The sequence below is a fragment of the Anolis carolinensis genome, chromosome 2, assembly GCF_035594765.1.
Source record: "Anolis carolinensis isolate JA03-04 chromosome 2, rAnoCar3.1.pri, whole genome shotgun sequence".
In the NCBI taxonomy this organism is placed as follows: domain Eukaryota; kingdom Metazoa; phylum Chordata; class Lepidosauria; order Squamata; family Dactyloidae; genus Anolis; species Anolis carolinensis.
Window position 1 is genome coordinate 324,369,328 of NC_085842.1, and position 26,435 is coordinate 324,395,762.

The 26,435-nt window shown below is 43.8% G+C and overlaps 1 protein-coding gene across 12 annotated transcripts in view; it reads right to left on the reverse strand.

The window, feature by feature from the left end:
• Positions 1-26,435, reverse strand: part of LOC100562720 (tropomyosin beta chain) — a 64,596-nt gene that overhangs the window by 6,552 nt on the left and 31,609 nt on the right. For 4 of the 12 annotated variants that reach the window (XM_062972663.1, XM_062972659.1, XM_062972669.1 and 1 more), the window contains 6 exons: positions 21,734-21,867; positions 20,401-20,518; positions 20,217-20,287; positions 9,617-9,692; positions 9,397-9,459; positions 2,764-2,833 (listed from right to left, as the gene is read on the reverse strand). In XM_062972663.1, the coding sequence (XP_062828733.1) occupies positions 2,764-2,833; positions 9,397-9,459; positions 9,617-9,692; positions 20,217-20,287; positions 20,401-20,518; positions 21,734-21,867 (532 nt within the window). Of the gene's footprint in view, positions 1-1,320; positions 2,514-2,763; positions 2,834-9,396; positions 9,460-9,616; positions 9,693-18,402; positions 18,479-20,216; positions 20,288-20,400; positions 20,519-21,733; positions 21,868-26,435 lie in introns of those variants that run through there. The other 8 variants (XM_062972662.1, XM_062972658.1, XM_062972668.1 and 5 more) reach the window with 3 other exon arrangements.

A 26,435-nucleotide genomic window follows, 5' to 3' on the forward strand; every position in this document is an offset into this window, starting at 1 on the left:
CAAACTTCATGGCTATTCAGATGCTAATTCAAGCTTGCTAATTGCAATGTTCACACTTGCAACGGACAAAGGTTCTTTCTCCAACGCTGGACATTATTCCACAGGGAGATAAATAGATAGATATATGTATGTACAGTAGAGTCTCACTTATCCAACATAAACGGGCTGGCAGAACATTGGATATATGTCGGATAATAAGGAGGCATTAAGGAAAAGCCTATTAAACATCAAATTAGGTTATGATTTTACAAATTAAGCACCAAAACTTCATGTTATACAACAACTTTGACAGAAAAAGTAGTTCAATACGCAGTAATGCTATGTAGTAATTACTGTATTTACAAATTTAGCACCAAAATATCACGATGTATTGAAAACATTAACTATAAAAATGCGTTGGATAATCCAGAATGTTGGATAAGCAAGTGTTGGATAAATGAGATTCTACTGTATATACACACACACACACACACATTCTACTTGCCTCATTCCCAACACACTTCTGAACAAACCTGTGAGGATATTTGCCACAGATGCAGGCGAAACGTTAGGAGAGAATGCTGCTGGAACATGGCCATACAGCCCGGAAAACTCACAGCAACTCTGTGATTCCAGCCATGAAAGCCTTCGACAACACATTAGGAAGAACTTTCTGTCTGATGTTGCTTACTGGGAATCCGATGGAAATCCTTCTCTAGAGGTTTTTAAGCAGAGGTTGGGTGGCCATCTGTCGGGAGGGATCAGGTTGTGCCTGTCTGCCTGGGCGAAAGAAGGGGGCTGGACTGGGTGGTCTTTAATAGGCCCCTTCTAACGCTAGGATGATTTGGTTCTACGAACTCCTAGAAACTCTTGGCCAACTGGTTCAGTTCTAAGTCCAAAATATTTGGAAGAGCAAAGTATGGTAAATACTGGACATTGGAGAAGGAAACAGCATTGGCTTCCCATTGGATCCCATTGAAAGGTCTCCCATTGCAATCTGAGATGAATGAGAACAAGTGGACAGTTGTGGGAGGGGGCCACAGGCCACGACCCTTGACATTGACCTCAGTGAATTAAATTGGGGAGGGGGTCACTGCAGCCCCCACCCCCACCTTGATTTGCCTGGCTGGACGGCTGAGGTCAGTGTCCAGATATTATGTAAAGGGGGGATAGCAATAGGGAAAAGTCGAGGACGACCCCCCTGGACCCCCCCAATTGCCCTTTTTGGGGAAGGGGAGGGGGCCGAGGGTCTCAGGGAGCAGCGGAGGATCATGAAGGAGGGAAAGAGAGAGCAATGGAGGCGAAAAGATAGAGAGAGAGAGAGAGAGAGAAAGAGAGACGCCGTTTGCAAAGACCGTTTATTGAACCAGAGTCTGGAGAGAGAAACAGTCATGAGATGCTCCGTAGACGGACAGGCGGATGGACAGATTGACAGACAGGCAGAGTGGGGAGGGGGCACAGCGGGGGCGGAGTCTAAACTGGGCTGTTGCATCCCCCCAATTGCAAGGAACATCCCACCTAACCCCAGACCCCCAACCCAATTTGGGGCTCTGCAAGGAAAGACCCCCAACCCAATTTGGGGCTTTGCAAGGAAAGGACCCCCCAACCCAATTTGGGGCTCTGCAAGGAAAAGACCCCCACCCAATTTGCAAAGGCACTGCAAGGAAAAGACCCCCAACCCAATTTGGGGTTCTGCAAGGAAAAGACCCCCAACTCAATTTGGGGCTCTGCAAACAAAAGACCCCCAACCCAATTTGGGGTTCCGCAAGGAAAAGACCCACAACCCAATTTGGGGCTCTGCAAACAAAAGACCCCCAACCCAATTTGGGGTTCTGCAAGGAAAAGACCCCCAACTCAATTTGGGGCTCTGCAAACAAAAGACCCCCAACCCAATTTGGGGTTCCGCAAGGAAAAGACCCCCACCCAATTTGCAAAGGCACTGCAAGGAAAAGACCCCCAACCCAATTTGGGGCTCTGCAAGGAAAAGACCCCCACCCAATTTGCAAAGGCACTGCAAGGAAAAGACCCCCAACCCAATTTGGGGTTCCGCAAGGAAAAGACCCACAACCCAATTTGGGGCTCTGCAAGCAAGAGACCCCCAACCCAATTTGGGGTTCCGCAAGGAAAAGACCCACAACCCAATTTGGGGCTCTGCAAGGAAGAGACCCCCAACCCAATTTGCAAAGGCACTGAAGGCACAGAATGGGGGAGAGGGAGGAGGGAGATCCAGGACCCAGGACCCCCACCCCCAATTAAGATCCTGGGTAAAGCAAGGCTTCCCAACTCGACAGACAGACAAAGCAAGGCACTTGGGGGTCTTTTGTGGCCAAAGGAGAAGGGGAGGGGGCATTGGTGTGGCTGCAGAAGCATCCAGGGAGGAAAGGACAGATGGACAGACAGACAGACGGACAGAGAGGCGGAGGTGAGGGTCCGGCAAAGTGAGGAGGGGTCTCAAAGGGAGGTGATGTCGTTCAAGGCGTTGTCCAGCTCCTCGCTGATGGCTTTGTACTTCATCTTCTGAGCATAGACCTCGTCTGTTGTTGTTGTTGTTGTTGTTGGGGGAGAAGGTGGGGGGGGGTGAGGCAGAGTCCAAGCAGAGGAGGGGGATCCAAAGAGGGGAGGGGGCGTGGAATGAGAAAAGAGCGAAGGTGAGGGGAGTGAAGGAGGAAGGAAGTGAGGAAGGGACGGGAAAGAAAGAAAAAAGGGGCGCTTCCGGAGGGGCAGTCCTGCCCCCCTTCCTCTCCCCAAGAGCAGCCCCCTCCCCAAAACGGAGGGACCCCTCACCTTCCAGGTCGTCAATGGTCTTCTCCAACTTGGCCACGGACCGCTCTGCAAACTCTGCCCGGGTCTCGGCCTGCGAAGGAAGGAAGGAGGAAGGCAAAACAGTGTTTTATGGGGAAGGGTCTGCATTGTATCTCTGCCAGGTTCACAATATCCCCCCACCCCCAAATTAGTCTGAGTTCATTTATGGAAGGCACGGCCTCTGTGGTTTGAAGGAGAGGAAGTCCTAGAGTCTACACTGCCATATAATCCAGTGCAAATTAGATAATCTGTGGAAGAGGCCTAAGTGAGGCCTAAGTCTGCCTGTCCCCTGGGCTGAGTAGGTTGCTAGGGGACCAAGTGGGCGGAGCTTAGCCTTCTAACTGGCAGCAATTGGATAAAACAATTATTCCTCTCTCTCTAATTAGAACTTTATTTTTCTTTTCTTTTTGTTGTATCAACCTAGGGCCGTGGATGATGGGTTGTGTTGTCAGATTTCGAGGTTGGAGGGCCTGTAGTTTTGTTGTTTTGTCTGGTGCCCTGATTCCATCACTCTTTTATACATATAGATATAATATACAATAATTTATAAATATACAATATATTGTATGTACTTGTAATATTGATAATAATATTATAATGTAATACACTATTATACTAATTAATAATACAATATAATATTAATTATATATTATCTATTAAATGTAATATTACTAATAATATTACAGTAGAGTCTCACTTATCCAACATAAACGGGCCGGCAGAATGTTGGATAAGCGAATATGTTGGATAATGAGGAGAGATTAAGAAAAAGCCTATTAAACATCAAAATAGGTTATGATTTTACAAATTAAGCACCAAAACATCACGTTTTACAACAAATTTGACAGAAAAAGTAGTTCAATACGCAGTAATGCTATGTAGTAATTACTGTATTTACGAATTTAGCACCAAAATATCACGATTTATTGAAAACAACTGACTACAAAAAGGCGTTGGATAATCCAGAACGTTGGATAAGGGAGTGTTGGATAAGTGAGACTCTACTGTACCATAAAATTATATAGTACAATATAGTAATTTAATTCTTATATTGTGCTATGCTAATAATATATTGTATGTAGATTTGATATGTAAGCAGCTCTGAGTCCCCTTCGGGGTGAGAAGAGTGGTATATAAATGTAGTAAATAAATAAAATAAATAAATAAAAATAAACAATACATCTAAAATGATTAACAATAATTGATAAAAACACATTTTCCCATACACGTTCTAGTTGAACTAACAATACTTTACTATAGGTTGCTATGAATTTTCTGGGCTGTATGGCCAGATTCCCAAAGCATTCTCTCCTGACGTTTTGCCCACATCTATGGCTGGGCATAGAGCCTGGAAAACTCACAGCAACCCAGTGATTTCGGCCATCATTTCGATCAACAATACTACTTATATTATAGTAGTCAACAAATGCAAAGGCTGTGCAGATTATCTTTTTCCCCTTTTGTTCAAAATTGTTTGCATAAGAATAACCAAACAGCCAAGAAGCTACAGTATAGGGCAGGGGTCCCCAAACTAAGGCCCGGGGGCCGGATGCGGCCCTCCGAGGTCATTTACCTGGCCCCCGCCCTCAGTTTTATAATACAATATATTGTACAGTAGAGTCTCACTAATCCAAGCTAAACGGGCCGGCAGAAGCTTGGATAAGCGAATATCTTGGATTATAAGGACTGATCAAGGAAAAGCCTATTAAACATCAAATTAGGTTATGATTTTACAAATTAAGCACCAAAACTTCATGTTATACAACAAATTTGATAGAAAAAGTAGTTCAATACCCAGTAATGTTATGTTGTAATTACTGTATTTACGAATTTAGCACCAAAATATCACGATATATTGGAAACATTGACTACAAAAATGGCTTGGATAATCCAGAGGCTTGGATAAGCGAGGCTTGGATTAGTGAGACTCTACTGTATATACATATAATATTGACAATATTATAATGTAATACAATATAACACTAATAATAATACCATATAATAATATTAATTATATATAATTACATATAATATTACTATATTATATTACAGTATAGTGGTATAGTTCAATAAAGTAATATATAATGCTAATATTGTGCTATGCTAATAATATAATATATTGTATGTACATATAATTTGTAAGCCACTCTGAGTCCCCTTTGGGGTGAGAAGAGTGTGATACAAATGTAGTAAATAAATGCAGTAAATAAATAAATAATAAATACATTTTAGACTTAGGCTCGCCCAAAGTCTGAAATGACTTGAAGGCACACAACAACAACAACAACAACAACAATCCTAATTAACTTGACTATCTCATTGGCCAGAAGCAGGAGCACACTTCCCATTGAAATCCTGATAAATGTATGTTGGGTTAAAATTGTTTTTATTTTTAAATATTGTATTGTTCTTTCATTGTTCTTGTTGTTGTTGTTGTTTTTGCACTACAAATAAGACATGTGCAGTGTGCATCGGAATTTGTTTGTTTGTTTTTTTTTCAAATGATAATCCGGCCCCTCAACAGTCTGAAGGATTGTGGACCGGCCCTCGGCTTAAAAAGTTTGAGGACCCCTGGTATAGGGTGAGCAAACTGACAATTTGGAAAGTACACTAATTAGAAGTAACATCTCACTTAGGTTCAACAACACATTGAGCATCTGACTTAAATTTATTTAACTTAGTGTTATGGGTGTAGCATTTAGAGTTTCAATGTACAGCAGAGTCTCGCTTATCCAACATAAATGGACCGGCAGAACATTGGATAAGCCAATATGTTGGATAATAAGGAGGGATTAAGGAAAAGCTTATCAAACACCAAATTACATTATGATTTTACAAATTAAGCACCAAAACATGTTTTACAACAAATTACACAGAAAAAGCAGTTCAATATACAGTAACATTATGGAGTAATTACGGTATTTACGAATTTAGCACCAAAACATCGCAATGTATTGAAAACATTGGCTGCAAAAACATCGACTACTAAAAAGGCAGACTGTGTTGGATAATCCAGCACGTTGGATAAGCGAATGTTGGATAAGTGAGACTATTGTAGTCAACAAATACGAAGGCTGTGCAGATTATCTTTTTTCCCCTTTTGTTCAAAACTGTATGCGTAAGAATTATATGCAAAGGAGCTACAGTATAGGGTGAGCAAACCGACAATTTGAAAAGTACACTAATTGGAAGTTAACATCTCACTTAAATTTACGTATTTAACTTAGTGTTATAGAGTTCCAATGTATTCTGTTTCAATCTTTTATCTTCTATTAGTTATACAAACTTGTATGCTTGTCAGTCTCTCTGATTCTGTACAGTCTAATTGCTGCTTGGTGTTATCTAATGTTTACGTTAAATAATAATGTTTTAAAAATTTAAAGGAGAAGCTAGATGGCCATCTGTCAGGAAAGCTTTGATTGTGTCTTTCTGCAAGGCAGAAAGAAACACCCTGCTGCTCCCTTGTAATCTCCACCCTTTTGCTTGTCTGGTAGATACTTTAAAAAAATCAGATTGTATAGGTTGTTTCACAGAGTTCCACCATCTGCACTTAATGGAAGCAACATGTAAGGAATAACATCATTTTTACACTACGTAACAAAATTTGAAAAACAAATTCTGTTTGTGATTTGAATGTGTTATTTCCTACTTCACTTTGGAAATAGTTTTTCTACCCCAGAAACTTTGTTTCTGCGGTCGCTACAAACTAGTTTGAATTGGTTACGACTCAAGATATTCACTGAAAAACTAGAGGAAAATGTGCTACAGCAGGATGCCCCTCAGAAACAAAAAAATTTCGGTTTAATAAACCTTTCCCATGTTTTTATGGTTAGAAACAATTAGGAAATAACATTTATGACCCAGGAACAAAAATTGTGTTTCTGTTCTGCATTTCTGCGTGGAAGGAGGAGGTTGGACTGGATGGTCTTTGAGGGTCCCTTCCAGTGTTATAAATCTATGAAATAAACCCAGTGAGTGGGGAGGGGGACTGGTAGTGTGGAAATGCTGGGGGTCTCCTACCCTTTCCTGTTTTTATGATAGAACCAGATAGGAAATGACACTGATACCCCAGGAACAAAAATCGCGTTGCATAGTATAATATTATTATTTTTTATTACATCACTTCTACCCCGCCCTTCAGGGGACCCATCAGGGGACTCAGGGCGGCTTACAGTATAACCATACACATTAAAAACAGTTGTCATCAAATTTAAAAATCCATCAAGATTAAAAATTACAATAAAATTAAGAATATCCATTAAAATAAAATAATATAATAATAATCAAACTGTGGGAGGCTTTTGGGGGTGGGAAAGTCCATTGCCAGAAGCTAAGCCTTTTGGAAAGTGTTAGGCAATACGGTTTCACTCTTCTTCCATTGATCACTCTTGGACTGTGTTATTATTACAGTGTTATGATTATCTATATATACAGTAGAGTCTCACTTATCCAACACTCGCTTATCCAACGTTCTGGATTATCCAACACATTTTTGTAGTCAATGTTTTTAATACATCATGATATTTTGGTGCTAAATTCGTAAATACAGTAATTACTACTTAGCATTACTGCATATTGGACTACTTTTTCTGTCAAATTTGTTGTATAACATGATGTTTTGTTGCTTAACTTGTAAAATCATAGCCTAATTTGATGTTTAATAGGCTTTTTCTTAATCCCTCCTTATTATCCAACATATTCGCTTATCCAATGTTCTGCTGGCCCGTTTATGTTGGATAAGTGAGACTCTACTGTATATATAAAAGGGTAATGAAGTTTCGGCCTAGGACAAAACAACAAAACTACGCATCCCATAAACACTAAACTTGGCAGCACAACCCCTCATCCATGCCTCTACGTTCATACAACAAAAAGAAAAGAAAAATAACGTCCTAATTAGAGGGAGAGGAATAATAGTTTCTATCCAATTGCTGCCAGTTAGAAGGCTAAGCTCCGCCCACTTGGTCTCCTAGCAACCCACTCAGCCCAGGGCACAGGCAGAGTTAGGCCTCACTTAGGCCTCTTCCCCACTGCCTATAAAATACAGATTTTCAGATTTGAACTGGATTATATGGCAGTGTAGACTCAAGGCCCTTCCACACAGCTATATAACCCATTTATAATCTTATATTATCTGCTTTGAACTGGATGATCTTGACTCCACACTGACATATAATCCACTTCAGTGTGCAGTCGGACACAACTGGACTTAATGTCAGGAGAAAACCTTTACCTTTACCCGTAACCTTAACTACCACCAATTCCTCAATACTTTATTTCCCATACCATACCACCAGACTTCGCCACAGCAACGCGTGGCCGGGCACGGCTAGTGAATATATAAAAATGTGATATGTGTTTTACCATGGAGTAAACAACAAAACCACTGAACCAAATCACACCAAATTTGGCCACAAAAAACATAGTCACCCAAAATATGTCTTTCAATAAAAAAAACCCCTAGAAAAATAGTCCAAATTACAGAGGATGAGGAAGAGCCTTTCTCCCCCTAACTGCCAGTCAGAAAGGTAGACTCTGCTGCCTTTAGGCCCCGCCCCCTTTGTGTCCTAGCAACTCCCTCAGCCAAGATATATATATAATAATTATTCTGGTATAATAATACAGAACAATATAATCTCTAAAACCAGGACAGTAAATAAAGAGCAGCACTCTGAAAGCAGGGAAATTGGGAATTCCAGAAAGGATTTGAACTGGATTATATGGTGGTGTGGACTCAAGTCCCTCCCACACAGCTATATAACCCAGAATGCCAAGGCAGATATTCCACAGTATCTCCTTTGAACTGGATTGTTGTGAGTCCACACTGCCATATAATCCACTTCAGTGTGGATTTTATACAGCTGTGTAGAAGGGGGTTGTTCTAAGCAGGGCCAGTTCTAAGCAGATAATATAAGATTATAAATATAATATATCATAATTATTCTGGTATAATAATACAGAACAATATAATCTCTAAAACCAGGACAGTAAATAAAGAGCAGCACTCTGAAAGCAGGGAAATTGGGAATTCCAGAAAGGAAACAATCAGGGCCAGCTAAACCTCCCAACACAGAATTCCCCCAGGCAGGAAGCAGCCAGGCTTTGAAGCTGCAAGGCCATTAAATGCTAATCAAGGTGGCTAATTGCAGCATTCATACCTACCCAAACCGAGACTATTAATTGCTATTCAACCTGGCCAACCATGGATTCCGAAAAGTAGAAAGCAGCCAGACTTTGAAGCCACAAGGCTAGTCCGTCCCATTCAACCTGGCCTAGCAAGAATGCCCTATGTAGAAAGCGGCCAGGCTTTTAAGCTGCAAGGCTATTCAGTGCAATTCAAGCTGGCCAAACAAGGATTCCCTTCCAAAGGAAGTAACCAGGCTTCACAGAGGCTCTTTGGCTGAGGGTGCTACTCCAGCTACTCCAGAAAACAGCCAGGCTTTGAGGCTGCAAAGCTATTCACTGCTATTCCACCTGGCCAACGAATGAATCCCATAAGCCACAGCAACACATGGCCGGGCACAGCTAGTATTATTATGAAACAGCCACATGCCCCCCTGGAAGCACTCAAAGCGAAGGGGCAAGGAGACCCCTCCTCGGCCACCGGCCTCTTACCTCCTTGAGCTTGTCCGTCAACAGCCGGATCTCCTCCTCGTATTTGTCCTCCTTGGTGGAGTACTGGATGGGGAGAGGGTAACCGTTTAGTGCCCACCCTGTGCCCCCTCCTCTTGGACCAGCCCCCTCCCCTTTTCAAGAGGGACCCCCTCCCCGCCCCACCCCAGGAGAGCATCTCCCCCCATGCACAGGTGCCCACAGGTGTGCCCGGACCCCGTACCTTGTCGGCCTGGGCCTCCAGGGACTTGAGGTTGTTGGTGACAATTTTCAGCTCTTCCTCAAGGTCCCCACATTTACTGAGAGAGAGGAAAGGAAGGAAGGAAGGAAGGAAGGAAGGAAGGAAGGAAGGAAGGAAGGAGCAAAAGGGAGAGGAAGGAGTGAGAAACGGAGAAGGCGTTGAGAGCACAGAGCAACAGCCCCCAAAGGAAGGAAGGAAGGGGTCCCAGTCCTGGTCCTTGGTGGGAAGAGCATCAAACTCCCACTTAAATTGTACTGACAGGCAACTTCGGCCCTCCCTCCAGGTGTTTTGGACTTCCCGCCAGAGAAGTACCTATTGATCTACTCACATTTGCACATTTTCAAATTGCTAGGTTGGCAGAAGCTGGGGCTAACAGCGGGAGCTCACTCCGCTCCCTGGTTTCGAACCACTGACCTTTGAGTCAGCAAGTTCAACAGTGTGATGTCTCATGGGCCATGTAGTCCCGTTCCTAGTACTATTGTGGCAGATGAAGAGGAAAACTTGGGTTTCCCACCGTTTCTGCCAGAATTGGAGCCCTTGCACCTGCAAGATGTTTGCCCACAAGAAGTCAGCCAAACAAGCCTTGAGCAGAAATCTCCCCCATTTTCTCGCCGGGATTATTATAATCAAGATAGAAGCGCTCGAGAGGCGACTCGCCGGAGCGCCAGGATAGCTGCCAGACAATTAGCTGATTAAGTCTGCTTCCCTTGGGAAACTTTAAGGAGTCATGCATCTGGACACAGTATAGGTTTCGTTTCTTGTTCCCCAGAGAAAGTGTTCCTTGGCGGGAAAACAAGATCCTATATAGGTGTTTGCCCGCAAAGAAATCCTTGCGGAGTCAATTCGTCGGCTTGAGGAGTGAGATCGTGTGTAGACTTCGTACTCCAGTTCCCAGTTCCCGGATCAAGTTTCCTGCCCAGCCTTGTACCATGGACTTCTATGGACTCAGTTCTTGATTCATGTTTGCCTTGTTTCAAGTTTGATCTTGCCAAGTTTCAAGTCTTGCCTTGCCTTGTGTTTTTACCACGGACCTTGCTTCTCAGTTTCAAGCCTTGTTTTCCAGTTTCCTTCGGATTTACCTTAAGCCTCAAAGACTATGGACAGTTCCCCACACTATTGCTTGCCAAATAGTGTGTGTTTCGGTGAAGTGGATTATAACTTTGGACTTTAATATCACATATTGGACATTGTTTTCCTGGACTATATTTGACCTTTCCTGAAAGGACTACTTCTGAACTATATTCTACACTTGTTTTTATTGACTTTATATATTTCCTTAATAAAGATATTAGATAGATTCTGGTCTCTGTGCATGGTTATTGGTGTTCTGCAGCCTGGGTCCTGACAAACAGCTAAGTTGTTTAACCCGCTGTGCCACCGGGAGCTCCATCATCATCATCATTATTATTATTTAAAGGAAGTAGTACAATAAATGAATGTTGAACTCTCAGAATAGTTTCCATAGTTGAGTGTTGAGTATGTGTTTACTAGTGTAGGTCGGTGCTAGTTTAGGATGGATTGAACATGTTTTAGTTGTTTTTAAATAGTTGTTGTTGTATGCTTTTTCTTGATGTATTTATTGCTGTGTTTGGATTTGTTTCTACTGTTGTATTTTTATATTGTTTGGGCATGGTCCCTTTGTAAGTTGCCCTGAGTCCCCTTGGGGAGATGGGGCGGGATATAAGAATAAAGTATTATTATTATTATTATTTTATTATGACACAGCAAATAAGATAGACATGCTGGATTTCGTATCACAAAATCACAAGTTGAACACTTCCCAAGCGTCTAGGACTGTGTGATGTATTATCATTATTATGATTATTATTATTATTATTATTTTATTATGACACAGCAAATAAGATAGATATGCTGGATTTCGTATCACAAAATCACAAGTCGAACACTTCCCAAGCGTCTAGGACTGTGTGATGTATTATTATTATTATTATTATTATTATTATTATTATTATTATTTTATGACACAGCAAATAAGATAGATATGCTGGATTTCGTATCACAAAATCACAAGTCGAACACTTCCCAAGCGTCTAGGACTGTGTGATGTATTATTATTATTATTATTATTATTATTATTATTATTATTATTATTATTATTTTATGACACAGCAAATAAGATAGATATGCTGGATTTCGTATCACAAAATCACAAGTCGAACACTTCCCAAGTGTCTAGGACTGTGTGATGTATTATCATTATTATTATTATTATTATTATTATTATTATTATTACTATTATTATTATTATTATTATTATTATTATTATTATTATTATCTACACTACCATATAATGTAGTTTCAGAATACAGATGAACAGCATTGAACTGGGTTATCTGAGTTTACACTGCCATATAATCCAGTTACGCTGCATTAGGGGTTGTGCAATAGTGATTAGAACGTGAAAGGATGGGTGTTGTTTTTTGTAACTCTACATATATAATGTGATTGGGGATGGCATTTAATTTCGTTGTATGGTGTCCGTGAGGCATGGGCCAACTTGGGCCCTCCCTCCAGGTGTTTTGGGACTTCAACTCCCACCATTCCTAACAGCCTACCGGCTGTTAGGAATGGTGGGAGTTGAAGTCCCAAAACACCTGGAGGGAGGGCCAAAGTTGGCCCAGGCCTGCTTTAATGCAAGACACTTTGAGTCTCCTTATGGAAAAAGCAGGGAATAATAATAATAATAATAATAATAATAATAATAATAATAATAATAATAATACGCAAAGATACTGTGGGACCTCCGAATCCAGACTGACAAAGTTCTTGGAACACAACACACCAGACATCACAGTTGTGGAAAAGAACAAGGTTTGGATCATTGATGTTGCCATCCCAGGTGACAGTCGCATAGATGAAAAACAACAGGAAAAACTCAGCCGCTATCAGGACCTCAAGATTGAACTTCAAAGACTCTGGCAGAAACCAGTGCAGGTGGTCCCGGTGGTGATGGGCATACTGGGTGCCGTGCCAAAAGATCTCAGCCGGCATTTGGAAACAATAGACATTGACAAAATTACGATCTGCCAGCTGCAAAAGGCCACCCTAATGGGATCTGCGCGCATCATCCGAAATACATCACACAGTCCTAGACACTTGGGAAGTGTTCGACTTGGGATTTTGTGATATGAAATCCAGCATATCTATCTTGTTTGCTGTGTCATAATAAAATAATAATAATAATAATAATAATAATAATAATAATAATAATAATAATAATAATACATCACACAGTCCTAGACACTTGGGAAGTGTTCGACTTGGGATTTTGTGATATGAAATCCAGCATATCTATCTTGTTTGCTGTGTCATAATAAAATAATAATAAGCACGCATCATCCGAAAATACATCACACGGGAAGTGTTCGACTTGGGATTTTGTGATATGAAATCCAGCATATCTATCTTGTTTGCTGTGTCATAATAAAATAATAATAATAATAATAATAATAATAATAATAATAATAATAATACATCACACAGTCCTAGACACTTGGGAAGTGTTCGACTTGGGATTTTGTGATATGAAATCCAGCATATCTATCTTGTTTGCTGTGTCATAATAAAATAATAATAAGCACGCATCATCCGAAAATACATCACACGGGAAGTGTTCGACTTGGGATTTTGTGATATGAAATCCAGCATATCTATCTTGTTTGCTGTGTCATAATAAAATAATAATAATAATAATAATAATAATAATAATAATAATAATAATACATCACACAGTCCTAGACACTTGGGAAGTGTTCGACTTGGGATTTTGTGATATGAAATCCAGCATATCTATCTTGTTTGCTGTGTCATAATAAAATAATAATAAGCACGCATCATCCGAAAATACATCACACGGGAAGTGTTCGACTTGGGATTTTGTGATATGAAATCCAGCATATCTATCTTGTTTGCTGTGTCATAATAAAATAATAATAATAATAATAATAATAATAATAATAATAATAATAATAATAATAATACATCACACAGTCCTAGACACTTGGGAAGTGTTCGACTTGGGATTTTGTGATACGAAATCCAGCATATCTATCTTGTTTGCTGTGTCATAATAAAATAATAATAATAATAATAATAATAATAATAATAATAATAATAATAATAATACATCACACAGTCCTAGACACTTGGGAAGTGTTCGACTTGTGCTTTTGTGATACGAAATCCAGCATATCTATCTTGTTTGCTGTGTCATAATAAAATAATAATAATAATAATAATAATAATAATAATAATAATAATAATAATAATATGCTTCCAGCTATTCATGGTGGGTCAACACCTCCTTACAGATATTGGTTGAACCCTCTGAAAGCCACCCTCTGCATGGCTACCAGCCTCCTCCCAGTAGACGCAAATCAAGGAAAAGCTTCAAGAGAACCACCACTCCTCTCAATGTTCCTCCAGCAACAGCAATACTATCCCTCTGGGCAGCTAAACCAGGAAATCCCAACTGGATGGCCCCCCATGAGGGTCTTCCTTCCTCCAGGGACAAACCACGAATGGGCAGCTTGGAGGTCCCTGAACAGACTCAGAAGCGGAGTGGGCAGATCTAAAGACAACCTGGCCAAATGGCATGACCTAGAACAGGGGTCCTCAAACTTTTGAAGCAGAGGGCCGGTCCACAATCCTTCAGATTGTTGTGGGGCCGAATTATCATTTGAAAAAAAAAAATACAAATTCCTATGCATACTGCACATGTCTTATTTGTAGTGAAACAACAACAACAACAACGAAAGAATAATACAATATTTAAAAATGAAAACAATTTTAACCAACATAAACCTATCAGGATTTCAGTGGAAAGCGTGGGCCTGCTACTGGCCAATGAAATAGTCAAGTTAATTAGGATTGTTGTTGTTGTGTGACTTCAAGTCATTTCAGACTTTGGCCGAGCTTAAGTCTAAAATTATTTATTTATTTACTGCATTTATTTACTACATTTATATCCCACCCTTCTCACCCCTAAGGGGACTCAGAGCAGGTATATGTACATATAATATATTATATTATTAGCATAGCACAATATTAGCATTATATAATTCTATATTTAACTATACCACTATAGTATTATATGTTATGTAAAATATAGCATATAATTAATATTATTATATAGTATTATTATTTGTATTACATTGTATAACATAATATTATTATCAATATTATATGTATATACAATATATTATAACATTAAAACTAATACAAAAATATTATATTATAAAACTGAGGCCAGGGGCCAGGTAAATGACCTTGGAGGGCCGCATTCGGCCCCCGGGCCTTAGTTTGGGGACCCCTGACCTAGAACAACGATGGGCAAGCTTTTGCGCTTGGTGTGTCAAAATTCACCAAAATAAACCCTAGCATGACTTGGGTGGTGTGTTACTTTGAGAGAAAAAAACATAATTTCGCAATATGTATAGTTTAAATAACAAAAAATGTATAATCTATATATATAAAAGGGTAATGAAATTTTGGCCTAGGACAAAACAACAAAACGACACATCCCAGAAACACTAAACTTGGCAGCACAACCCCTCATCCATGCCTCTACGTTCATACAACAAAAAGCTCCAGCTACTCCAGAAAACGGCCAGGCTTTGAGACTGCAACGCTATTCACTGCTATTCCACCTGGCCAACAAAGGATTCCCATCAGCCACAGCAACGCGTGGCCGGACAAAGCTAGTTGTAATATATAACTGTATTTAATAAATCCAAATAAACTATTTACTACCCTTATTTCCATGTACAACAATCTATGGTACCTCTTGCAGTTTCCACACTGATTTCTCTCTATTCTAGTTTCAATGTAGTCACGAATAATGAATAATATAATAATAATATAATAGTAATAATATGATAATATACTACAATAATAATATTATAATAATAGAATGATATAATGATAATGTAATGTGCTTAATTCCCATGGAGTAAACAACAAAACCACTGGACCAAATCACACCGAATTTGGCCACAAAAGACATCGTCATCCAATCAATCTGCATGTAGCAGCGTGTCAGCAAAAATGGCTAGGCGTGTCAGTGCTGACATGCGTGTCATAGGTTGTCCATCACTGACCTAGAAGAATCCTCCTCCTTGTATGACTGTGAAGCAGAACAACTTAGCATCTGTATAGTTGCGCACCATGCCCTGCCTTACGCAGAGGAAGAATTGTTGAAAGCTACAGACAATGCAGTCACTGTTGCCCGTTTTTGGTCAAAAATTAGCCAGTGTTCCCTCTCTGTTTTATACTTACTTATGCAATGCTTTTGACTCAAAATAAATAAATAAAATGCAGATATTGCGCAGTGGGAGTCTGCTATTCCAGATATGTACAGAAGTCTACGTATCTATGGAAAGTCCAGGTGGTGTAATATGGTATATATGAATATAGAGGTTTAAATATAAGTATTCACACTACCATGTCTTTTACGTATTTATTATGTGTTTTATATCTGTTTTTAACGCTTTTTCCTGCAATATTGTTTTTATGATGGTTTTTCTGATATTGTTGATTTATTGTTGTAAATTTATGTGTTTTGATTTGTTTTCATATTGTGATGTTGGGCAAGGCCCCATGTGAGCCGCCCCGAGTCCCTACGGGGAGATGGGGCGGGATACAAGAATAAAATTATTATTATTATTATTATTATTATTATTATTATTATTATTATTATTATACTAGCTGTGCCCGGCCACTCGTTGCTGTGGCAAAGTGGTGGTGGTGGTATTGGGTAAAAAATGTTGTGTAATTTTTATTTGACGTTATTTATATTTTTTAATTAATTTTATTGTAAGTTATCTTTTTATTTATTATATTTTATTATTTTCTTGTATAATTTTTAGTTATTTTTTGTTATTATGGTATTTTATTGTATTAATTTTTTAGTGTTTTTAATTATTTTTTAGTGTTTATTATTATTTTTTATTGGGTTGCTAGGAGACCAAGTTGGAGGAGCTTAGCCTTCTAACTGGCAGCAATTGGATAAAAGCAATTATTCCTCTCTCTCTAATTAGGACTTTATTTTTCTTTTCTTTTTGTTGTATCAACCTAGAGCTGTGGATGATGGGTTGTGTCGTCAAATTTCGAGGTTGGGGTGCCCTGTAGTTTGTTGTTTTGTGGGTCGCCGTGATGCCATCACTCTTTTATATATATAGATTAATTAATGTGAAAAGAACATAGGTATCCTGTTTAACCCTTGGGGGAATACAGAATCAAGTTTAAAGGTCCAGTATCAGTATAGTGAATGTATATGGACTTAAAATCATCATCTCTCATTGACAGAAGAGGTGTTTGTATATGTTCCTGTATATGTTCTTGTGCGACTTATACCAGTGTGTATTCTTCTATATATATAAAAGAGTGATGGCATCAGGGCAGCGGACAAAACAACAAAACTACAGGCCCCCCAACCTCGAAATTTGACAACACAACCCATCATCCACGGCTCTAGGTTGATACAACAAAAAGAAAAGAAAAAGTCCTAATTAGAGGGAGAGGAATAATTGTTTTTATCCAATTGCTGCCAGTTAGAAGTCTAAGCTCTGCCCACTTGGTCTCCTAGCAACCGACTCAGCCCAGAGGACAGGCAGAGTTAGGCTTCACTTAGGCCACTTTCACAGATTATCTAAAGCCCCAGCTTCTGCCAACCCAGAAGTTCAAAAACATGCAAATGAGAGTAGATGAATAGGTACTGCTCCGGCAAGAAGGTAACGGCGCTCCATGCAGTCATGCCGACTACCTGACCTTGGAGGTGTCTGTGGACAACGCCGACTCTTCGGCTTAGAAATGGAGATGAGCCCCAACCCCCAGAGTCAGACACGACTAGACTTAATGTCAGGGGAAAACCTTTACCCTGTACCGTAACTCCACCAATACCTCAATACTTTATTTCCCATACCACCAGACTTCGCCACAGCAACGCGTGGCCGGGCACAGCTAGTTTGTTATAATTTACTAGCTGTGCCCGGCCACGCGTTGCTGTGGTGTTGTGTGGTGGCGTTGGTGAGAAATTGTTGAGGTAGTGGTGGTATTGAATGTCTGTTGTATGGTTGTCTTTATGTTGAGTATGCACACTGAAGTGGATTATATGGCAGTGTGGAGTCAAGATAATCCAGTTCAAAGCAGATAATATAAGATTATAAATGGGTTATATAGCTGTGTGGAAGGGCCTTGAGTCTACACTGCCATATAATCCAGTTCAAATCTGATAATCTGTGGAAGAGGCCTAACTGTGCCTGTCCCCTGGGCTGAGTAGGTTGCTAGGAGACCAAGTGGGCGGAGCTTAGCCTTCAAACTGGCAGCAATTGGATAAAAACTATTATTCCTCTCCCTGTAATTAGGACTTTATTATTCTTTTCTTTTTGTTGTATCAACCTTGAGGCGTGGATGATGGGTTGTGTTGTCAAATTTCGAGGTTGGGGGGCCTGTAGTTTTGTTGTTTTGTCCGCTGCCCTGATGCCATCACTCTTTTATATATATAGATGTTGTTATAGAAATGAGTACTGGGGAAGGGTCTTTGACGGTGCAAGGAGGCATAAGGGGCGGGTTCTGGGCCCCATTGATGGACAGGTTTAGGACGAGGGGCTGCTGAAAGCAGAAGGACAGAGGCTTCCCCAGGTGGGTGGCAAAAGGCAGGCGGAGCAAAAAGGGGGTTCAGCGAAGAGGGCAGAGAGAGAGACAGAGGCAGGGAGGGAAGGGGGCTCCACGGCCCCCCTCGGAGGTACCTCTTCCTCTGCAGCCATCAGGGATTTGAGGGCCTGATCCATAGTGCGGAGTTCCTCTTCGAGCTGCCTGACGCGGCTGGGGAGGCAAGCGGGGGGCAGGATGGGTCAGCTCCAGAATGCGGGGGGGGGGGGGGGGGGGCAAGGAGGGCTGCAGGGTCTGGTCACTCCCCTCTTACACCCCCCCCCCCACCAAAGTATAGACCAGTGATTCCCAAAGGGGGGCGGTGATGGCACCTATTAGGACATGGGGGCGGGGCCAGAGGAGGGGCGGGGCCCCTGAGGCGCCTGTTAGGACAAAGGGGGCGGAGCTAGAGGAGTGGGCGGGGCTTCTTCCCAAGAGACAGGGTTGAGAATCTATACCTCTCCTGAGGCGCTTGTTGGGACACAGAGGGCGGAGCTAGGGAAGGGGGCGGGGCCTTCTTCCAAGAGCCTGAGACAGGGCTGAGCCTCTATACCTCCCCTGAGAGGCCTTTTAGGACTAAAGGGCGGGGCTAGGGGTGGGGGCGGGGCCTCTTCCCAAGAGCCCGAGACAGGGCTGAGCCTCTATATCTCTCCTGAGAGGCCTTTTAGGACTAAAAGGCGGGGCTAGGGGTGGGGGCGGGGCCTCTTCCCAAGAGCCTGAGACAGGGCTGAGCCTCTATAACTCTCCTGAGAGGCCTTTTAGGACTAAAGGGCGGGGCTGGGGCAGGGGCGGGGCCTCTTCCGAAGAGCCTGAGACAGGGCTGAGCCTCTATACCTCCCCTGAGAGGCCTTTTAAGAATAAAGGGCGGGGCTAGGGGTGGGGGCGGGGCCTCTTCCCAAGAGCCCGAGACAGGGCTGAGCCTCTATACCTCTCCTGAGAGGCCTTTTAGGACTAAAGGGCGGGGCTGGGGCAGGGGCGGGGCCTCTTCCCAAGAGCGCAAGACAGGGCTGAGCCTCTATACCTCCCCTGAGAGGCCTTTTAGGACTAAAGGGCACGGCTAGGAGTGGGGGTGGGGCCTCTTCCGAAGAGCCCGAGACAGGGCTGAGCCTCTACACCTCTCCTAAGAGGCCTAAAGGGCGGGGCTAGGGGCGGGGCCTCTTCCCAAGAGCACGAGACAGCGCTGAGCCTCTGTATACCTCCCCTGAGGCACTTGTTAGAACACGGGGGCGGGGTGTAGACGCTCAGCCCCGTCAGGCTGAGTAAGAGGCCCCGCCCCCTCCTCTAGCCCCGCCCCGCGTCCTAGCAGGTGCTGAGGACAGGGATAGAAGCTCAGCCCTGCCTCAGAGCTCGTAACTCCGCCCATCCCAGTCCTGGCCACCCATTTGTGGCCCCGCCCACCTCCCCCTCGCAACCCTGCATCTTGGACTAGGGGAGAGGCTCAGCCCCGCCCTCTTGAGCAGGAGCCCCGCCCACCCCACTAAGCCACGCCCTCTTTCCAGGGGGCGCTGAGTAATATTTTTTCTGGAAAGGGGGTGGCAGGCCTAATAAGTTTGGGAACCACTGGAGTAGACCCTAGCTTCAAGGAGATGGACTGGAAGCGATGGGAGATATGTGCGGGAACCAAATCCTCTGGAGAGGCTATACTTCCAAGTGGGGAGGGGGCACAAGGTGCTGGCCGGCTCTTCCAATCCGTCAGCAGGAGACCTACACTGTCCAACCCCTGGACATGGAAGTTGGGCCTCTTCTTCCAAACGCCATATGAACCAAAGAGATGGGACATCTCCCACTCTGGCTTGGTGTTGAGAAAGGAAGACCCCCACCCAGAGGACCCCCACCACCAACACAGAAGGGCCGAATATCCGCACTGGAGGCAATGAGGCTTCCTGGTGCTGGTGGACCCGGCGCCACTCACCTCTCGGCCACCTCTGCCCGTTCCTCAGAACGCTCCAGGTCTCCCTCCAGAATGACCAGTTTCCGAGCCACCTGTCAGGACAAGCGGAGTCCGGGGTCAACAGTGTCCAGTCCAAGGTCCAGAGGCCATGCAGCACCACCCTCACCTTGGCCCCCCACCCACCCACTCTTTGCACTCAACAGACCTCCTCGTATTTGCGGTCGGCCTCCTCTGCGATGTGCTTGGCCTCCTTCAGCTGCATCTCCTGGAGCTCCATCTTCTCCTCGTCCTTCATGGCACGGTTCTCGATGACCTTCATGCCTCTGGGAGAGAAGAAAGGGGACGCTGGTGGGTCCAGTCCAGCTCAAGGGACCACCCGGTTTGCGGCCAGAGGTCCCTCCCCAGGAGATCCCCTCCCATGAAGAAGGCCAGCGCAATGGGGATGGGCTCTGTGGCCTTGCCATGGAGGGGAGGAAGACTAGCACACCTTGATATACATCCTCGCCTAGATACAGGACACCTACTTCAGCCTGTGGAAATTGTGTGTGATGGGTTATATTATGCTTACTTAAGTTCAATTATGTACAGTGTTCCCTCACTTATCACTGGGGTTAGATTCCAGGACCACCCGCAATATTTTTGTACATTATTCCAATTTTTTTCGGAGTTATATACCATTGGAATTCTAGCTTTTGAGTGTTGTTCTTTATTTACAGCATGTTATTTGAGAGCACAGAAATGCCGGACCACTCTAACTAATGTTCAGAGGATCCTCTGATGCCAGGAGCCATAGGTGCAGGCAAAACAACAGGATAAAATGTTGCTAGAACACAGCTGAGAAACCACACAACACCCCAGTTGTTCTGGCTATGAAAGCCTTTGACAATGCACAGAAACATTTACAAAACCTGTGTCCTGTTTGTCTTTCAAGAACAGCCTTAAAACACTGTGGTAAGTAAATGAAAACTGCTTTACTTCAGCAAAACTAAAGTACAGCATACTCCGTAGAATAATGCAAAAGGAAGCAAGGAAGTCTCAGGGTAAACACAGTTCTTAGTCTCTGTTAAATTCCCAAATCAAATAGCAGTCTTACTTCAGAAAAAGAAACAGCAATAAATCCTTAGGAGCAGTTTCCCAGAGGCAGACTTGAAGCAGGCACAAGGGGAGCAACGGCTTAGGCATTAGAGTCAGTTTGTTACCAGCAAGAGCTGGCTGCACCTGCTTCTGATTTATAGGCTTGAGTTCCCTCACAACTGCTAGGGCAGTTCCCAATTACTCAGCTGCATTTCTGGCAGCTATTCTAGCCAATCGACGTCTCTGCTCTGTTTTCTTTCTCCTCTCCTGAAATGTGGGTACTTGCAAAATCTCCTCCTCAGATTCCAAGTCACCCTCAGATTCATGAAGGTCTTCTGAAGAGGAGGAATCCCTAACAGGGTGGCAGGACTGGCATTCGAGGGGAGCAAGAATAAGCCCTCCCAGGTTACACCCACCCCCCTCCTAAGATCTCAAGGACCCCAAGGACCCCCTTCCACACATACCTCTCGCTCTCATCCGCCATCTTCTCGGTCTCCTCCAGCTTCTGCAGAGCGGTGGCCAGGCGCTCCTGGGCCCGGTCCAACTCCTCTTCTACCAATTGGATGCGCCGGTTCAGGGAGGCCACATCGGACTCTGCCTGCAAAGTGGGAGAGAGTGGGAATGCGCATCAGTCAGTGGGAAAGAATGCACAACAGACCCAGTTGAGCCCACCATCACTCAAGCCGAGCCATCCAACAGCCTTCCCATTAGGCGCATGACACTGGGCATTCCCATCCTGAACCGCAGTGTGCAGAGATGGAAGGAATCCGTTATCCCGACGCAAGAAGGACAACGGGCCAAGATATGCAAGATGAAGAAACAGACACTGCAGATCGAGGAGAAAACCTTCCGGGAAAGATGGAGATTTGCAAAACTAAACAGACAATGGATGCAAAGTTTGCATAATTGTTTCCACAGTTGTACATGTTAGTAAACGTTAGGCTTGTGTATTTCCTTTCTATTTAGTTTCATAAGATGTAGTAGTGGCTAGTCCAGGCATGGGCCAACTTGGGCCCTCCTGGTGTTTTGGACTTCAACTCCCACAATTCCTAACAGCCGGTAGGCTGTTAGGAATTGTGGGAGTTGAAGTCCAAAACACCAGGAGGGCCCAAGTTGGCCCATGCCTGGACTAATCAGATAGCTGCTCAGTATTTGCAACATATATATAAGATCTGCTTTTTTTTTTGGGTACTGTCTTTGTTATTTTATTATTATTTCTTGACACCTGAATACAAAATAGTCTTTTTAAAAGAACACTGTAGCCAAGCTGAGTTACTTTTCAGGAGTAAATAGACCAAAGGCTGTTTCCTGCAGGCCCTAATTCTCCCATTCAGAGGATGGTCTAGAAATAAAGTTGTTGTTGTTGTTGTTGTTGTTATATATATATATTGTAATGTGCATAATTAGGATCGAGTTAACAACAAAACCACTGGGCAAAATCGCACCAAATTTGGCCACAATACTCATCACTTTCCCAAGGAGTGACCTTGCAGCTTCAAAGCCTGGCTGCTTCCTACCTAAGGGTCTCCATTGTTGGCCAACTTGAATACCATTGAATAGCCTTGCAGCTTCAAAGCCTGGCTGCTTCCTACCTAGGGGACTCCATTGTTGGCCAACTTGAATACCACTGAATAGGCTTGCAGCTTCAAAGCCTGGCTGCTTCCTACCTAAGGGTCTCCATTGTTGGCCAACGTGAATACCATTGAATAGCCTTGCAGCTTCAAAGCCTGGCTGCTTCCTACCAAGCGGACTCCATTGTTGGCCAACTTGAATACCATTGAAAAGCCTTGCAGCTTCAAAGCCTGGCTGCTTCCTACCAAGGGGACTCCATTGTTGGCCAACTTGAATACCATTGAATAGCCTTGCAGGTTTAAAGCCATGGCTGCTTCCTACCTAGGGGACTCCATTGTTGGCTAACTTGAATACCATTGAAAAGCCTTGCAGCTTCAAAGCCTGGCTGCTTCCTACCAAGGGGACTCCATTGTTGGCCAACTTGAATACCATTGAAAAGCCTTGCAGCTTCAAAGCCTGGCTGCTTCATACCAAGGGGGCTCCATTGTTGGCCAACGTGAATACCATTGAAAAGCCTTGCAGCTTCAAAGCCTGGCTGCTTCATACCAAGGGGGCTCCATTGTTGGCCAACGTGAATACCATTGAAAAGCCTTGCAGCTTCAAAGCCTGGCTTGCTTCAAACCAAGGGGGCTCCATTGTTGGCCAACGTGAATACCATTGAAAAGCCTTGCAGCTTCAAAGCCTGGCTGCTTCATACCAAGGGGGCTCCATTGTTGGCCAATGTGAATACCATTGAAAAGCCTTGCAGCTTCAAAGCCTGGCTGCTTCATACCAAGGGGGCTCCATTGTTGGCCAACGTGAATACCATTGAATACCATTGCAGCTTCAAAGCCTGGTTGCTTCCTACCTTGGGGAATCCTCCTAGGCCACCTTGACTGCCACAAAGAAAACCCCACTTAGGACTACTACGCCACAGCAACACGTGGCCGGGCACACCTAGTTATCATCATCATCATCATCATCATTTAATTACTTATTAATCGCCCTCCATCCAAGATGCTCTAGGCGATTTACAAGCTAAATTATAAATACGATGCTGCTAGAATTGCCGCGGATGAGCACTACGGAGACATAGCAAGGCCCGAGCCCTCTTAAAGTGCTCTTAAACTCCCAGGATATTGTAGCATTGGGAAAAGTGGTGCCAAAGTGCATTCATTCCACAGTGCGGATCCACCCGTGGGCATGGAAAAGGGCTGTGCTCGTCATGGGTTAGAAGGGTTAGAAGGCACGATCATCAAGTTTGCAGACGACACCAAACTGGGAGGGATAGCTAACACTCCAGAAGACAGGAGCAGAATTCAAAACGATCTTGACAGACTAGAGAGATGGGCCAAAACTAACAAAATGAAGTTCAACAGGGACAAATGCAAGATACTTCACTTTGGCAGAAAAAATGGAAATCAAAGATACAGAATGGGGGACGATGCCTGGCTTGACAGCAGTGTGTGCGAAAAAGACCTTGGAGTCCTCGTGGGGAGGAAGGTGAACATGAGCCAACAATGTGATGCGGCTGCTAAAAAAGCCAACGGGATTCTGTCCTGCATCAAGAGGGGAATAGCGTCTAGATCCAGGGAAGTCCTGCTCCCCCTTATTCTATTCTGCCTTGGTCAGACCACACCTGGAATCACACTGGGTCCAATTCTGGGCACCACAGTTGAAGGGAGATGTTGACAAGCTGGAAAGCGTCCAGAGGAGGGCGACTAAAATGATGAAGGGTCTGGAGAACAAGCCCTATGAGGAGCGGCTTAAAGAGCTTGGCATGTTTAGCCTGCAGAAGAGAAGGCTGAGAGGAGACATGATGAGAGCCATGTACAAATACGTGAGGGGAAGTCATAGGGAGGAGGGAGGGAGCTTGTTTTCTGCTGCCCTGAAGACTAGGACACAATGGAACAATGGCTTCAAACTACAGGAAAGGAGATTCCACCTAAACATCAGGAAGAACTTCCTCCCTGTGAGAAGGGCTGTTCAGCAGTGGAACTCTCTCCCCCGGACTGTGGTGGAGGCTCCTTCTTTGGAGGCTTTTAAGCAGAGGCTGGATGGCCATCTGTCGGGGGTGCTTTGAATGCGATTTCCTGCTTCTTAGCGGGGGTTGGACTGGATGGCCCATGGGGTCTCTTCCAACTCTACTATTCTATGATTCTATGATTCTATGGATCTATCTCTCTCACACACAGAGAGAGGAGCAGGATGCACCCCCCCCTTCTCTCTCTCTCTCTCTTGCTGTGACTAAAGCCAGAGGAATGCCTCCGAATCGCTCCCAAAAAGGAGATGGAAGGACACAGAAGAGCAGGGAATGGGTTTCCTGTTTATGGCAGAGGCGGGAGGGAGGGAGGGAGGGGGACGGGGGCGGGGATTCCCCCCCCCCCCAAGAGAAGGGAGGAGGAGCCAAGGAAGCCGTCATCGCACACGCCTCCCCCCCACCCTTTGCATTCCAGGCAAGGAGCCCCCTCCCACCCTTCTTTCCATCCCTCTTCTTCCTTCCTTCCCTTGGTCCCCACTGCCCCCCCCCCTCACTGCCCATCCCTAAGGTCAGGGCTCAGGCTCTTCCCAGGCTCTTCCAAGGAAGGAAATGGGAGGCCGGAGAGCTAAGGATGCCCCTGGGAGGGATGGGGAGGAGAAATAATATGGGCAAGAGCAGGGGCAGATTATCCTTGGGGGGCTGCGGAAGAGAAAGATACACACACACACACACAGACACCCACCCTGCCTCCCCATTCATGGGAAAGGGGAATAATCTATATATATAAAAGAGTAATGAAGTTTAGGCCTAGGACAAAACAAAACGACACATCCCAGAAACACTGAACTTGGCAGCACAACCCCTCATCCAGGCCTCTACGTTCATACAACAAAAAGCTCCAGCTACTCCAGAAGACGGCCAGGCTTTGAGACTGCAAGGCTATTCACTGCTATTCCACCTGGCCAATAAAGGATTCCCATAAGCCACAGCAACGCGAGGCCGGGCAAAGCTAGTCTATATATATAAAAGGGTAATGAAATTTAGACCTAGGACAGAACAACAAAACTACACATCCCAGAAACACTAAACTTGGCAGCACAACCCCTCATCCAGGCCTCTACGTTCATACAACAAAAAGCTCCAGCTACTCCAGAAAACGGCCAGGCTTGGAGACTGCAAGGCTATTCACTGCTATTCCACCTGACCAACAAAGGATTCCCATAAGCCACAGCAACGCGAGGCCGGGCAAAGCTAGTCTATATATATAAAAGGGTAATGAAATTTCGGTCTAGGACAAAACAAAACTACACATCCCAGAAACACTAAACTTGGCAGCACAACCCCTCATCCATGCCTCTACGTTCATACAACAAAAAGCTCCAGCTACTCCAGAAAACGGCCAGGCTTGGAGACTGCAAGGCTATTCACTGCTATTCCACCTGGCCAACAAAGGATTCCCATAAGCCACAGCAACGCGAGGCCGGGCAAAGCTAGTCTATATATATAAAAGGGTAATGAAATTTAGACCTAGGACAGAACAACAAAACTACACATCCCAGAAACACTGAACTTGGCAGCACAACCCCTCATCCAGGCCTCTACGTTCATACAACAAAAAGCTCCAGCTACTCCAG